Raw genomic sequence first — 14,682 nt, 5'->3', positions numbered from 1 at the left:
AAACCTCATGCTAAAGATAAATAAGAAGAAATAGAAATGCTTACACCAGATACAATCTGTTTCATATTTTACTTAGCTCAGTGTCAGAAATAGAGGAAATGGTATAATTATTCAATTATTTGTTGTTAAGTATGGAATATGGAAAAATAACCCATAATGTGAAAAAGACTAAAAAATAATTTCAACAAGTGATCACTGGAATACCCACCAAGAAAATCTCGTAAAGGATATGAAAATCTGTCATAATGTCAATTTTTAAAGTAAAACAGTAGAGCATAATTTAGATTGTAGGTGGTTAAACTGCTGTGGCCTACATCCTAATTCAAGATCACTAAATGAATTTATAAAGCACTTAGGATAGAACCTGGCTCATATTAATTGCTATGTGTCTGCTGTATTATTAATCAACTCATAAGCCTATAATACTATAACATAGGGGCAGGATACAAATACACTACAAATTTCACTTGTGTCACTCACTACTCAACACAACTTCATATATGAGACAGGGAAACACTTTATAGCACTGTTACATTATCTTATGCACATTCTCTCAGTAGACTATAAGATCCCTGAGGACAGAAACATTGTTTTATTTATTGCTCTATCCAGCACTTATACTACTATTTGGCACATTGTTGGAGAGCAAAACTTTAGAAGAATAGATGAATAAATAAATATGGCTGAAATGTTTATTTTCCAGATAACTATCCTGATGTCAAGCAATAAAGCCTTAATTGACAATTCAAGATATTTAAAGAGGCATATTTTTTTTATCCTCACCCGAGGACATTTTTCCATTTTTTGTTCAGATAGAGTGGGAGGGAGAGAGAGAGAGAGAAACACAGACGTGAAAGGGACACATCGAGTGGCTGCCTCCCACATGACCCAACCAGGGCCGGGGACAAACTGCAACCAAGGTACGTGCCCTTAGCGGGAACTGAACCTGGGTCTCTCTGGACCACAGGCCGTTGCTCTAACCGCTGAGCCAAACCAGGCCAGGGCTTAAAGAGGTATTTTACTTAATTTTCTCTGGTACACTGTAAGACAGTTCTAATTTCTACAATTTTGTATGTCAAAAATTCACTTCTTAATCAGTTGGTTTGAGACCTAAAACTTCCTTTCCCATATGAGCAATTTATTTTTTAACCCTCACCCAAAGATATATTTTTATAGATTTGTTAGAGAGAAAGAGAGAGAAACATCAATGTGAGAGAGGTATCAATCGGTTGTCTCCCATACACACCCTGACCAGGGATCGAACCAAAAACCACACACACCCTGACCAGGGATCGAAAGTGCCCTGACTGAGAATTGAACCCAAAATCTTTTGGTATACAGACAACACTCCGGCCAACTGAGCCACCTGGCCAGGGTCCATATGAACAGTTTTATGAATATGGCTGAGTTCCCAGAAGAGCCCACAAAAGTCTATTTGATTCAAGGGTATGTATACAGTTGTACAATAGCTAACAACTTTTCTTTCTTAAGTGAAATTATATTTTTTAGTTCTAATATGGGATACCTGAAACATATTTTCCTGTGGTAGAACCAGTGGGTCCAAATTCTAGGATTGGGAATTATGTTCAGGGCTCTTGAAAGAAGAGACCCTGGGTCTCTCTGGCACCAAAAGAAGTTCCTGTTCATACCTATATATGAGATAGTAACTCTAGCTCAAATCATCTCCAGCTGATCTTAACTGAAATAAAAATACAGTTGTCCCTACAGGCGTCAGAGTATTCTATGAAACTTCCTTAGTCATAAATCAAATGTATAAACTTTGTAAGAATTAGGCTGCCAATGTCCTAGGTTTATGTCAAGCTATTTAAATCATAATAGTGACAATATATTTTGTCTTCCAGAATATTGAAAAAAACATTTACATAGCCCTGGCTAGTTTGGCTCAGCAGTTAAAGTGTTGGCCCATGGACCAAAGAGTTGTGGGTTTCATTACCAATCAAGGGCATGTATCTCGGTTGCAGGGTTGATCCCTGGCCCCCGTGGGGGTAATACAGGAGGCAAACAATCAATGTCTCTCTGTCACATCGATATCTCTCTCTCCACCTTCCTCCCTCCCACTCTATCTAAAAATCAATGCAAAAATATCCTCAGGTGAGGATTAAAAAAAAGAACTACATAAACTGGCAGTAAAATCATTGGGTTCAGGACATTTTCTTTGGCTAGCTCAATAATGCAATGGAAAAACTCAGAATAAATTAATAAATTAAAAAGTTTTCTTATGAAAGCCAGTTTACAAATGTGAGGAATTGTTGTTTCCAGGTTTTCTAAAATACAAACATATTAGTAAATTGAATTCTGTTCTAAATTCTGTGCTTGTCCTGTCATATATAGAACAGGGACATTAGTTAATATAATATGAAATAATATGAAAATATTCTGAGAAAAATAGGATTTATTATTCTTTAAAAGGTTTTAATTATTATGTAATAATGGTCAAGAAAAATAAATTAGAAGTATAACTTCTCTGCAGTTATGTATATGACTGTATAGTTGACCGTTTTTCCGTAAGGCCTGACATTAGTAAGAAAACCAAAATACAGATATAAAATTAAATCTTTTGCAAAGAAGTTTAAGTTTAAAATAAGGTAGTTACCATGGTAAATTAAATTAAACCAAAATATATCATGCATCTACAATGTGCAAGACATTTGCACCGTAAGAGGAACAATGAGAACTTCAATATTAAATAGAGGAGATTAAGGACAAAATATCAATAGCTGCATTAAAAGATAAAATAAATGAAGGAATATACAAAGAACTGAAAGGAAAAGCAGTCAGTGAGAAAGAAAAATTTAATAAAGAAGGTCATATTTGACATGGGCTTTAAGAGAGGAAATTCACAGGCTGGAACCAGAGGGCAAATGGAGGGAAAACATTTCAAGAAGGAAGGACAGTGTGAACAAAGGCAAAGAAGAGGAAAGTTCATTATGGTTTTGTGAAATAGAAGATAATGCAGTCTGGAAGAGTTTTAAGGGGACAATGGTAGACTAAAAAGGAAGTAATAGAAGCCAGCCTCAGCCTCATTCACTCATTCATGGTGAAGGAAAAAACTGATGCTCTCTATATAAATGTCTGCATTCTTGAAATTGTGATAAAAAACTTAATTCTACATTTCTACAAAAACATGTAATCTACAATCTCTACAAAAACATAAAGTGTATATTTTAAAAACTGGTTATCAACACAAAATCATAGCAAAGACAGAGTGTTAGGGAAGTTCAACATGAGTTTATAGAAGGTAATCTGGCTTGGGAGTAGTTTAAGAAAGCAGTAGTGGAATAATAAGGAAGTAATAAGGGAGAAATGACAGAGAGTTCTCATGTATGCTTAAAAAAAAAATGTTTATTTCAATATCTACATTTTTGAAACTGGTAAAAAAAATTAAACCTAATACTGCTGCACATGAAAACAGTAATATAAAGATACTTAATCCCAAAAGTTTTCCAGGACATGCAGCTTTCAAGTATTGTCAGAGGAGTTCAGTAGTCCTCTGAACTCCTAGAAGATAATTACAAAAATTAGATTTAAAAAAAAATATTGAAAATTCTGGAAAGTGTCCAAAATATAGTTAGAAACTAGAAGAGAGTTTAATATTTTTGAAATTGCAAATGGAAGGAGTATGAATTGTGAGCTATGGCTTCTTAATCTGGACACACTATCCAAACGCACAGCTATGGTAGCCAAACAAGGGGAAAACTCCACCCTTATCAATAAAATATGACAGAGATTAGAGTTCAGGGCTGAAAACGTAAGGGGAAAATACTGGTAGAGAAAGCACCAGAAAAGAAAAATAACCCAAATTCAGAACATACAATATCCAAACACAGGTTGACAACTAAACCATGCACTAGAAAGGAATCAACTACTGATACTGATACTTGAAATAACAACAAAGATGCATCTCAAGAATATTATGTTAAATGAAAAGAAGTCAGACACAGAAGACTCATACTGTATGACTTATATCAAATTCCAGAAAAGAAAAAACACTAGATATAGAAAGTAGATCAATGGTTGCTAGTGCTTGAGGTGAGGAGGAAGGGGACTGGCTGCTACTTTTTAGAGTGGTGAATATAGTCTGTATCTTAATTGTGGTGGTGGTCACATGATGTTATCCATTTGTCAAAATTCATCAAATTGTACACTTAAACTTGGTGAATTTATTGTACACAAATTACACCCAAAGTTTTCTTAAAAACCTTAAAATTTTCAAGAAGGTCTTTTACCTCTTGCATAATTTACTAAGAGGTCACTAGTGGGTGTGCTGCATATGTAAATAATGTGAAGACTGAAAAAAAAAAGGGGGGCAGAGCTAAGAAGCCACTGGCCTAAGACAATATCCTTGGGAAAGGTCAGATCAGGGATTAGAGAGAAAATTATTAGTTACTCTGGAGAGGAGGGAAGGAGTAATACAAAAATACATCTTCAGGTGGTCTATTAAGCATTAGTTATGACCTAAGAAGAACTTTACCCTTAATTACTTTGAGTCACGTCCTCTACACCTGCACTGTACAATAAAGTAACCACTAGATGCATGTGGCTATTTACACTTCACTGAAAAGAAATTAAAATTAAGTTCTTCAGTGGCATTAGCCACATTTAAAGGCCTAAATAGCCCATGTGGCAAATGGCTATCATATTAGGGTGGAAAACATTTCCATCATGAGAGAAGTCTACTGGACAGCATTACTCTATAATCTTCAGTTTCAAAATAAAATAAGACATCTTAAAAATGAAACAAGAAATAATATGTAAGAGTGAAACAGTATTTGGTACTATAAAATGTTTACAGAAAAGTGATAAAATTGGAGGAAGTCAGCCTTTAAAGCTGCACAGAACTGAGTTCAAACTCCAATCTCATCACTTACTAGTGTGCAACCCTCAGTAAATTATTTCCCAGTAATTCAATTGATGAAACTTATTCAAAATGAATATAACACTTTGTAAAGCTATCTCAGAGTTGATGTAAGGATTAAATGATATGAGAAGTACCTAATACAGTGCCTGGCACATAGTATAAATATTAGTTCCTTGGTTTAATTGCAACTAAAGATAATTTTTAGTATGTTGGCTACCTGCTATTGGCAATTGCCAACTTCTTTTATTTTACAGTTCACAATTTTGGTTAAGATAAATCTACCAACCATTTCCTTGAAATTTTAAGGTTATAAATGTATACTAGAATATACAATTAAATCACTTTTCTAAACAAAGCAAAACACACATATAATTTTAATAATAAAAGTGTTAACTCTTACCTTAGATGAAATGATCCGGTTATCTATAAATTTCTGAGGTGTGTAAAGGCCATACTGAGGAAACCTGTTGGCTATGTAAATAGTTCTTGTGTCACTTTGATGAGGTGGGTCAAAACCCTAAGATCAAGCAAAGAAAAAGTAATAATGGTCAACACAATTAGTTGTTATAATTCTTTACACATGGTTTTAATTGATCAGATTACACATTATTACTGGCCTCAAACTACATATAGACCCTATTTATTTATTAGCAGAGTTAAGCCACATGTATTTTCTTTCATAGGTAAACAGGAACATTTTATTCAGATATAAAATAACCAGGTAACATCTCTGGTAATGAAAACCAGTCCATACTATCAGAAATGCTACCACATTTGGTAGCAGTTAGAGCCCACAGACCAATGAGCTGCAGGTTCGATCCCAGTTAAGGGCATGTACCTTGGTTGTGGTTCGGTCCCAGCCCTGGCAGGGTGTGGGAGGCAACCAATCAATGTGTCTCTCTCACATTGATGGTTCTCTCTCTCTCTCTCTTCCTATCTGAAGATAAATGGAAAAACATCCACAGGTAGGATTAAAAAAGAAAAAAGAAATGCTACCACAAAAAATATATGTATCATAAAGACCTACAGGAGTACTGAAGGACAAGGCTTCTTTCCTTCCCTTTCATTCCTGGAGGTTCCTTGCCTTCTCTTAGGAAGGAGTCCTACTCAGTAGCGTGAAAGTCCTGTGTAGCTAGTGCCTAATTAGCAACTACCACATGTGATGAAAAAGGTTTATATTTCATTTCTCCTACACTCAGATCAACTTGGTTTCAAAGAACTTTGTTGCCCAAGGATTGACAATGTTTTGGGTCTTGCCTAGATTCATTCCATACGATCATTTCTTTGTGTGCTAATTACATTATCAACTGACTCCCTGAATTATAAATGTTATAATTCTAGCCTCAAATTTAAATAACCATACCTCAAGGTACATTTAGTAATGATCAGTTACTGGAAAAGTTTTCACTGGTGAAATGATTGATCTCATCAATGTTTCTATATCTCCCTCTCCCTTTCTCTCTGAAATCAATAGAGAAAAAATATTCTAAAAAACACACACACACACACACAAAGTTAAATTTTGTTATTTACAATGATGACCACATTCTGTGTATATAAATGTGCCATTATGTGTCTCATTTTAAAATCTTTCTTTAGCCCTGGCTGGTTTTGCTCAGTGGTTGGAGCATCGGCCCACGGGGTTTGGTTCCAGCTGAGGGCGCGTACCTCGGTTGCAGTTTGTCCCCAGCCCTGGTTGGGGTCATGTGGGTGGCAACTGCTCAGTGTGTCTCTCTCACGTTGATGTTTCTGTCTCTCTTTCTCCCTCTCTCCCTCCCACTCTATCTGAGGATAGATGCAAAAATATCCTCAGGTGAGGATTAAAAAAGAATCTGTTTAAGGATAAAATGTGGCACGCGTATTTCACTTCTTTTAACTTTATTTTTATTGTTGACACTATTACAGATGTCCCCATTTTCTCCCCCTTTGCCTACCTCCACCTAGCTTCTGTCCCCCTTTCCCTCTGGCTATCACTAATTCCTTCCCCTTCTTTCATCCAGTCGTCCCCTCCCCCCACCCATCAGTCTGCTCCATATATCCATGCCTGTTTCTATTTCGTTTGTTAGATTCCACATATAAGTGAGATCATATGGCATTTGTCTTACTCTGGCTTATTTCACTTAGCATAATAATCTCCAGGCCCATCCATGCTGTCGAAAAAGATCTTTTATTTTTCATAGCTTAGTATTCCATTGTGTAAATGTGCCAGTTTTTTTAATCCACTTGTCTACTGATAGACACCTGGGCTGTTTCCAAATCTTAGCTGTTGTAAATAATGCTGCTATGAACATAGGTGTGCATATATTCTTTCAAATTAGTGTTTTGAGATTCTTGCGATATATTCCCAGAACTGGGATTGCTGGGTCAAAAAGCAGTTCCATTTTGAATTTTTTGAAACTCCATATTGTTTTCCACAGTGGCTGCAACAGTCTGCATTGCTACCAACAGTCCACAAGGGCTTCCTTTTCTCCCTTTCTTTGCCAGCACTTATTTATTGATGAAAGCCATATTGGCAGGTGGAAGGTAGATGTCTCATTGTGGTTTTAATTTGCCTCTCTCTGATGATCAGTGATATTGAGCATTTCTTCATGTCTATTGGCCATATGTATATCCTCTTTGGAGAAGTGTCTAATCAGGCCCTTTGCCCATTTTAAAATTGGATTGTTTGCTTTACTGGTATTGAGTTATATAAGTTCTTTATATAATTTTGGAAATTAACTTCTTATCGATGTATTAGCAAATATGTTCTCCCATTCAGGGGACTGTTTTCATTTTGCTGGTTTCCTTGTCTGTGCAAAAGCTTTTTAGTTTGATGTAGCCCCATCTGTATTGTTGTTTTCCCTGCTCTAGGAGATGTATCGGCAAAAATATTGCTATGAGAAAAGTCTGAGATTTTACTGCATATGTTTTCTTCTAGGAGTTTTATGGTTTTGCAACTTAAAGCATTTAATCCATTTTGAGTTTAGCCTTGTCTATGGTGTAAGTTGGTGGTCTAGTTTCATTTTTATGCACATACCTGTCCAATTTTCCCAACACCATTTACTGAAGAGACTGTCTTTACTCCATTGTATGCTCTTGCCTCCTTTATCAAATTTTGATCATAAAGGCATGGATTGCTTTCTGGGCTCTCTGTTGTTCTCCATTGATCTATATGCCTGTTCTTATGCCAGTACTGGGCTGTTTTGATTACAGTGGTATTGTAGTATAGTTTGATATCCAGTATTATGAAACCTCCAACTTTGTTCTTCTTTCTCAAGATTGCTGAGGAGATTCGAGGTCTTTTTTGGTTCTACATAATTTTTTAGAATATTTGTTCTAGATCTGTGAAATATGTCATTGGTATTTTAATAGAAATTGCATTGAGTCTACAGATTGCTTTGGACTGTGTGAACATTATAATGATGTTAATTCTTCCAATCCATGAACACAGTATATGTTTCCACTTATTTGTATCTTCTTCAATTTCTTTCTTTAATGTCCTGTAGTTTTGAGTACAGATCTTTTACCTCTTTGGTTAAATTTATTCCTAGGTACATTACTTTTTTGTTGCAATAATAAAAGGGATTGTTTTCTTAATTTCTCTTTATGTCAGTTCATTATTGCTGTATTGAAATGCCACCGATTTCCTCCTACTTTGCTGAATTCATTAGCTTTAGTTTTTTTGTGGAGTCTTTAGGATTTTCTATGTACAAAACATGTCATCTGTGAATGACAATTTTACTTCAGCCTTTCCAATTTGGATGCCTTTTATTTCTTCTTCTTGTCTGATCACTGTGGCTAGGACTTCCAGTCCAATGTTGAGTAAGAGTGGTGAAAGCAAACATCCCTGTCTTGTTGGTCATCTTAAAGGAAATGCTTTTAGTTTTTGCCCATTGAGTATGATGTTCGCAGGTTTGTCATATATGGCTTTTATTATGTTGAGGTAAGATCCCTCTATTCCCACTTGCTGAGAGCTTTTATCATAAATGGGTGCTGGATTTTATCAAATGCTTTTTCTGCATCTATTGATATAACCATGTTATTTAATTTTTGTTTATGTGATGTGTCATTTTTACTGATTTGTGAATATTGTACCAAGCTTGCATCCCAAAAATAAATCCCACTTTTAATGTGTGATGGACCTGGTCTAATATTTTGTTGAGGATTTTAGTATCTATGTTCATTAAGGATATTGGCCTATAATTTCCTTTGTTTGTAGTGTCTTTATCCGGTTTTGGAAATTAGGATAATACTGTTCTCATAAAAAGAGCTTGGAAGTCTTCTCTCCTTTTGTATTTTTTGGAATAGTTTGAGAAGGACAGGTGTTAATTCTTCTTTGAATGTTCACCAGTGAAGCCATCTGGTCCAGGACTTCTGTTTGCTGGGAGTTTTTTTGTCTTGTTTTTTTTTTTTTAATTACTACTTCAATTTCATTAGTTGCCATTGATTTATTCAGGTTTTTTGATTCTCTCTGATTAAGTTTCGGAAGATTGTATGTTTCTAGGAATTTAGCTATTTTGCCCCGGTTGTCCAAATTTGTTAGCATATAGTTGTTCATAGTATTTTCTTACAATTCTTTGTATTTCTCTGATGTCAGTTGTTACTTCTCCTCTTTAATTTCTGATTTTATTTATTTGGGTCCTCTCTCTTTTTTTCTTGATGAGTCTGGTTAAAGGTTTGTCAATCTTTTTTATCTTTTAAACATTTTACAATTGTGCCCTGTAATAACTTACAGGGGAAAGAAGGCAGGTCTCAAAATAAAAGTTGCAACTCACTGCTCATCTTAAAGATACATGACATTCATTAATTCAACAAAGATTTGAGTTTAAGTTGTATGTTCAGCCATGAAGGACTATATGATTTGCTATACTGTATCCTCAAGCAAATCATAACATGTTTGAATAGCTTCTAATGCTGTGGTCTATGACTATATTTCTCAAAGGGAGTTTGCTTATAAAGTTCATAAAGTCACAAGAGAACGCATAGGTAACTGGAGCATTACGTTGCATGAATTATATTCACTCAGTATCTACTCTGTAACCATGTTAAATAACACAAAGTTACATACCATGTATGTAAGCTTCTGGGATAAATTAAAGAAAAAAAGTAAATTTTGAGGGTCTAAGAGACTGTATAAATCTTTAACAAGAGCTATTAAGACAAATGGAGCTGAGAACCACTGACAGAATTTTATTTTTTGCTAAATTCCACCAAAATTGAAATTACGGTGTTCACCTAAGATTAAGAGACAAAAAATAAAATGAAGACCCTCATATATATCTATACACACACACACACACAGAGAGAGAGAGAGAGAGAGAGAGAGAGAGAGAGAACACACAACATTTAATGTATTACTAGAATTACCAGTGCTGGGAACTCCTTAGATTTCCTCAATTATTTTAAGAGGAGATTTCCTCAATTACTTTAAGAGGGAGAGAGAGAGGGAGAGAGAGGGAGAGAGAGAGGGAGAGAGAGAGAGAGAACACACAACATTTAATGTATTACTAGAATTACCAGTGCTGGGAACTCCTTAGATTTCCTCAATTATTTTAAGAGGAGATTTCCTCAATTACTTTAAGAGGGAGAGAGAGAGGGAGAGAGAGGGAGAGAGAGAGGGAGAGAGAGAGAGAGAACACACAACATTTAATGTATTACTAGAATTACCAGTGCTGGGAACTCCTTAGATTTCCTCAATTATTTTAAGAGGCTATATTGAAACTCTCAAAAAAGAAAATGAATTTTAAATTCAGCATTACCATATTCCAAACTAATATAATTTAAAATAAGATGAAAATTCCAAGAGAATAATACGCTTTTCTTTATTCCCCAAGAAGTCATGACATCCACTTGATGCATTCTGAGATTTTTTTCAATTGTGATTAAATCACACGATCTCATCCAATCATGCTATAATCAATGACATGCACATATGTGTGAGTGTGTATATTCTTTTACACACACACAAATTTTTTTTTTTTAAATCCTCACCCGAGGACATTTTTCCATTTTTTGTACAGATAGAGTGGGAGGGAGAGAGAGGAGGAGAGAGAGAGAGAGAGAGAAACATCGGTGTGAAAGGGACACATCGAGTGGCTGCCACCCGCACGACCAACCAGGGCCGGGGACAAACTGCAACCGAGGTACATGCCCTTAGCGGGAATCAAACCCAGGTCTCTACGGACCGCAGGCCAATGCTCTAACCGCTGAGCCAAACCGGCCAGGGCACACACAAAATTAAATTTAGCCTGGCCCATGTGGCTCAGTGAATTGAGCATAAGTCTTACAGACTGAGAGATCCGGGTTCAATTCCTGGTTAGGGAACACACCTGGGTTGCGGGCTCCATCCCCAGTAGGGGGCGTGCAGGAGGTGGCCAATCAATGTATGTTGGTTTCTAGCTACCTCTCCCTCCCTCTTTCTCAAAAAAAAAAAAAAAAAATCAACAAAAACATTTTTTTTATCCTCACCAGAAGACAGTTATCCATTTTTTGTTCAGATAGAGTGGAAGGGAGAGAGAGGAAGACACAGAAACATCGATGTGAAAGGAACGCATCAAGTGGCCGCACGACCCAACTAGGGCTGGGGACAAACTGCAACCAAGGTACACGCCCTTAGCGGGAACCAAACCTGGGTCGCTCTGGACCACTGGCCGACGCTCTAACCACTGAACAAAACCAGCCAGGGCAATAAAAACATATTTTTAAAAATAGTTAAATTTATATTTGTGACTATAGTGTAAGTACAGCTAAATGTCCCTTATGGAAATTAAACCTTTTCAGTTCACTGGCGTCTTCTCTGCATTAAATTACATTAGCCACAAACAAAATAAAAAATAAAAGAATACAACTGTCCAAAAATAAACTTATAGCAGGGTCCATAAATGGGTTTCAGGTATGTGAATCTGAAATTGTATACAAATTTTCATATATGTGATTTTTTCCTGATAAAACAGCAGTTTTCATAATGTAAAGAAGCTCAAAACCACTTTTAACCCTAAAGTCTGCTTTTATAATCAGTTCTCCATCTCAATATTCGGTATTTTTTAAATAACATAAGAAAATCTCTGTTTCAATAACACCTCTATCTATCTATCTATCTATTTATTTATTTATTTATTTTCTTTTCCTCACTTGAGGACATTTTTCCATTTTTTGTTCAGATAGAGGGGGAGGGAGAGAGAAAGAAACATCGACATAAGAGGGAGACATTAAGTGGCTGTCACCCACACGACCCAACCAGGGCCGGGGACAAACTGCAACCGAGGTACGTACCCTTACCGGGAACCAAACCCAGGTATCTCTGAACCACAGGCTGACACTCTAACCGCTGAGCCAAACTGGCCAGGACAATAACACCTCTTTTTAATAGGAGTCAAAACAAAGCATCTAGTATAAATATTAATTGTATAACTATACTGTTAGTGTGAAGTTCAAGTACAGTTTCAAACTATTTCTAGCAGGCATTATCAGCAATTCTATGGCACTGAGAAAGACATACAATCTGAACTCCCTAATGACTAAGCTATGTGCCAGGGTTCAGAAACCTTTGACACATATTACATTTTCGTAGTCATCCCAGACTACCCATTCACACTCTCAACCCTTTGATGCTTGCCTGCTACTTTCTCCTCTGATTTCATCTTGTCCTAGGCAAAGAAATTGAGATAGATTAATGTTATTCTAGACACCTGATATGGGCTTTGGAAACACACAGTTTAAATTATTTAAAAATAAAAACTCTCTTACAATAAAATTAAAGTATGAAATTCAAAACCTCCTCTCTTCTGTCTAGATTTTTTAGCATAAGTTAGAGATACAGGTACTTAAAAAAAAAGTAGGTATTTAAGGTAGAAAAAAGTCTCATGGTAGTATTTAGGGAGAGAACTGACAACACACAGGATTGATTTCAAAGGGGCTCCTTTTATTACCACAAATTGATGAGACCTAGAGAAACGAAACCAGTAAATAGCTTTAGAATTTTTAGAAGCTGGTTTTTGGCACAAAGCAGTACTTGAAAATGAATCACATTTTTACATTTGCATACCAAATATACCAGCCTCTGCACTATTTTAAAATCCCAAAGACTTTATAAAAAATACAAGTACTACAAATAAAAGAGCTGAGACAAAACTATAATCCTATAATTATTGTCATGTAACTAGGAAAACATTAGTTCACAGTGATCAAAGTAAATCTGTGCCTCTTATTCTTATATGTGATCTAGTACATCCATAACAAAAAAAAAAAGTTAAAAAAAAAAAACAAAAAACAAAACAAACAGCAATGAAAAAGGCTTCAGACCAAAACTGCAATAGCATTATTAAAACAAATGAATAGAAGCTTTATTTAGGTCACATGCTTTATGAAAGTAATATTTGGTGGCTGTATGTTCCAACAACCACAGGCACATGAAAATGGTCTAGCAGTCCGGCCCGTGTGGCCCAGTGGTTGAGCATCAGCCCATGCACCAAGAGGTCAATCAATGGTTCAATTCCTGGTCAGAACACATGCCCAGGTTGTGGGCCAAATCCCCAGTGGGGGATATGCAGAAAGCAACCAATCGATGTTCTCTCCCCTCTCCCTCTAAAATCAATAAAGAAAAAAAAAATTATAAAAAAGAAAATGGCCTAGCAAAAATGCTTCTTCGCTAGGGTGGCAGACAGCCGCCATATCTGGGACTCCAGCAACCTGGCTCACACTGGTGGCCCCGCCCTGGTGATTCCCTGAGGCCCCGCCCCACCCAACTTTAAGGCCCACCCAAGCTGTTGCCAGTTGCTTAACTATAGGATTGGCCTGTCTTGGATCCTGCTTCAGGTTTTCCTAAATTCTTTCAAACAGGCAGCACTTGGCCTCAGCTAGCCCCATACCTCTCATTAAGTAATACATAGAAACACACACACAGAGGCAGCCAAAATGAGGAGACAAAGAAACAGGTCCCAAATGAAAGAACAGAATAAAACCCAGGAAAAGAACTAAGCGAAATGGAGATAAGCAACCTAAGAGATACTGAATTCAAAACACTGCTTATAAGGATGCTCAATAAACTTAGTGAGTACCTCAGCGAACTTAGTGAGGGCCTCAAGAGCATAAAAAAGGACCAGTCAGAAATGAAGGATGCACAGTCAGAAATGAAGGAGGCACTAACTGAAATAAAGAATAATTTACACAGATTCAATAATAGAGTAGGTAAAGGCAAGAAGCAAATCATTGGTTTGGAATATAAGGAAGCAAAAAACACCCAATCAGAACAGCAAAAAGAAAAAAGAATCCAAAAAAATGAGGATAGTGTAAGGAGCCTCTGGGACAACTTCAAGCGTGCCAACATTCGCATCTTGGGGGTGCCAGAAGGAGAAGAGAGAGAACAAGAAATCGAAAACCTATCTGAAACAATAATGGCAGAAAACTTTCCTAATTTGGTGAAGAAAATAAACATACAAGTCCAGGAAGCACAGAGAGTCCCAAACAAGATGAACCCCAAGAGGCCCACACCAAGACACATCATCATCAAAATGCAAAAGGTTCAAGACAAAGAGAGAATCTTAAAAGCAGCAAAAGAAAAGCAGTCAGTTACCTACAAGGGAGAAACTTTGCAGGCCAGAAGGGAATGGCAAGAAATATTCGGAGTGATAAAAAGCAAGAACCTACAACCAAGATCACTCTATCCTGCAAAGCTCTCATTTAGAATTGATGGCCATATAAAGAGTTTCCCAGACAAGGAAAAGCTAAAGGAGTTCATCACCACCAAACCAGTATTATATGAAATGTTGAAGGGTTTTCTAGAAGAAAAAGATAAAAAATACAAACAAACAAAATGGCAATAAATA

The 14,682-nt window shown here is 36.3% G+C and overlaps 1 protein-coding gene across 3 annotated transcripts in view; it reads right to left on the bottom strand.

Moving 5' to 3' along the window:
• The window catches only part of ATP11B (ATPase phospholipid transporting 11B (putative)), a 117,369-nt gene extending 104,829 nt beyond the window's left edge, over nucleotides 1–12,540 (bottom strand). For 2 of the 3 annotated variants that reach the window (XM_036243779.1, XM_036243780.1), the window contains exons 1-3: nucleotides 12,474–12,539; nucleotides 6,243–6,340; nucleotides 5,280–5,396 (exon numbers count right to left, since the gene is read on the bottom strand). In XM_036243779.1, the coding sequence (XP_036099672.1) occupies nucleotides 5,280–5,396; nucleotides 6,243–6,254 (129 nt within the window). In that variant the 5' untranslated portion in view covers nucleotides 6,255–6,340; nucleotides 12,474–12,539. Of the gene's footprint in view, nucleotides 1–5,279; nucleotides 5,397–6,242; nucleotides 6,341–12,473 lie in introns of all 3 variants that reach the window. The other variant, XM_036243778.1, reaches the window with a different exon arrangement.
• Between the last annotated feature and the right edge of the window lie 2,142 nt (nucleotides 12,541–14,682).

This window comes from Molossus molossus, unplaced genomic scaffold, assembly GCF_014108415.1.
Source record: "Molossus molossus isolate mMolMol1 unplaced genomic scaffold, mMolMol1.p scaffold_m16_p_5, whole genome shotgun sequence".
Classification (NCBI taxonomy): Eukaryota; Metazoa; Chordata; class Mammalia; order Chiroptera; family Molossidae; genus Molossus; species Molossus molossus.
This window is presented reverse-complemented; position numbering and strand designations above follow the sequence as displayed.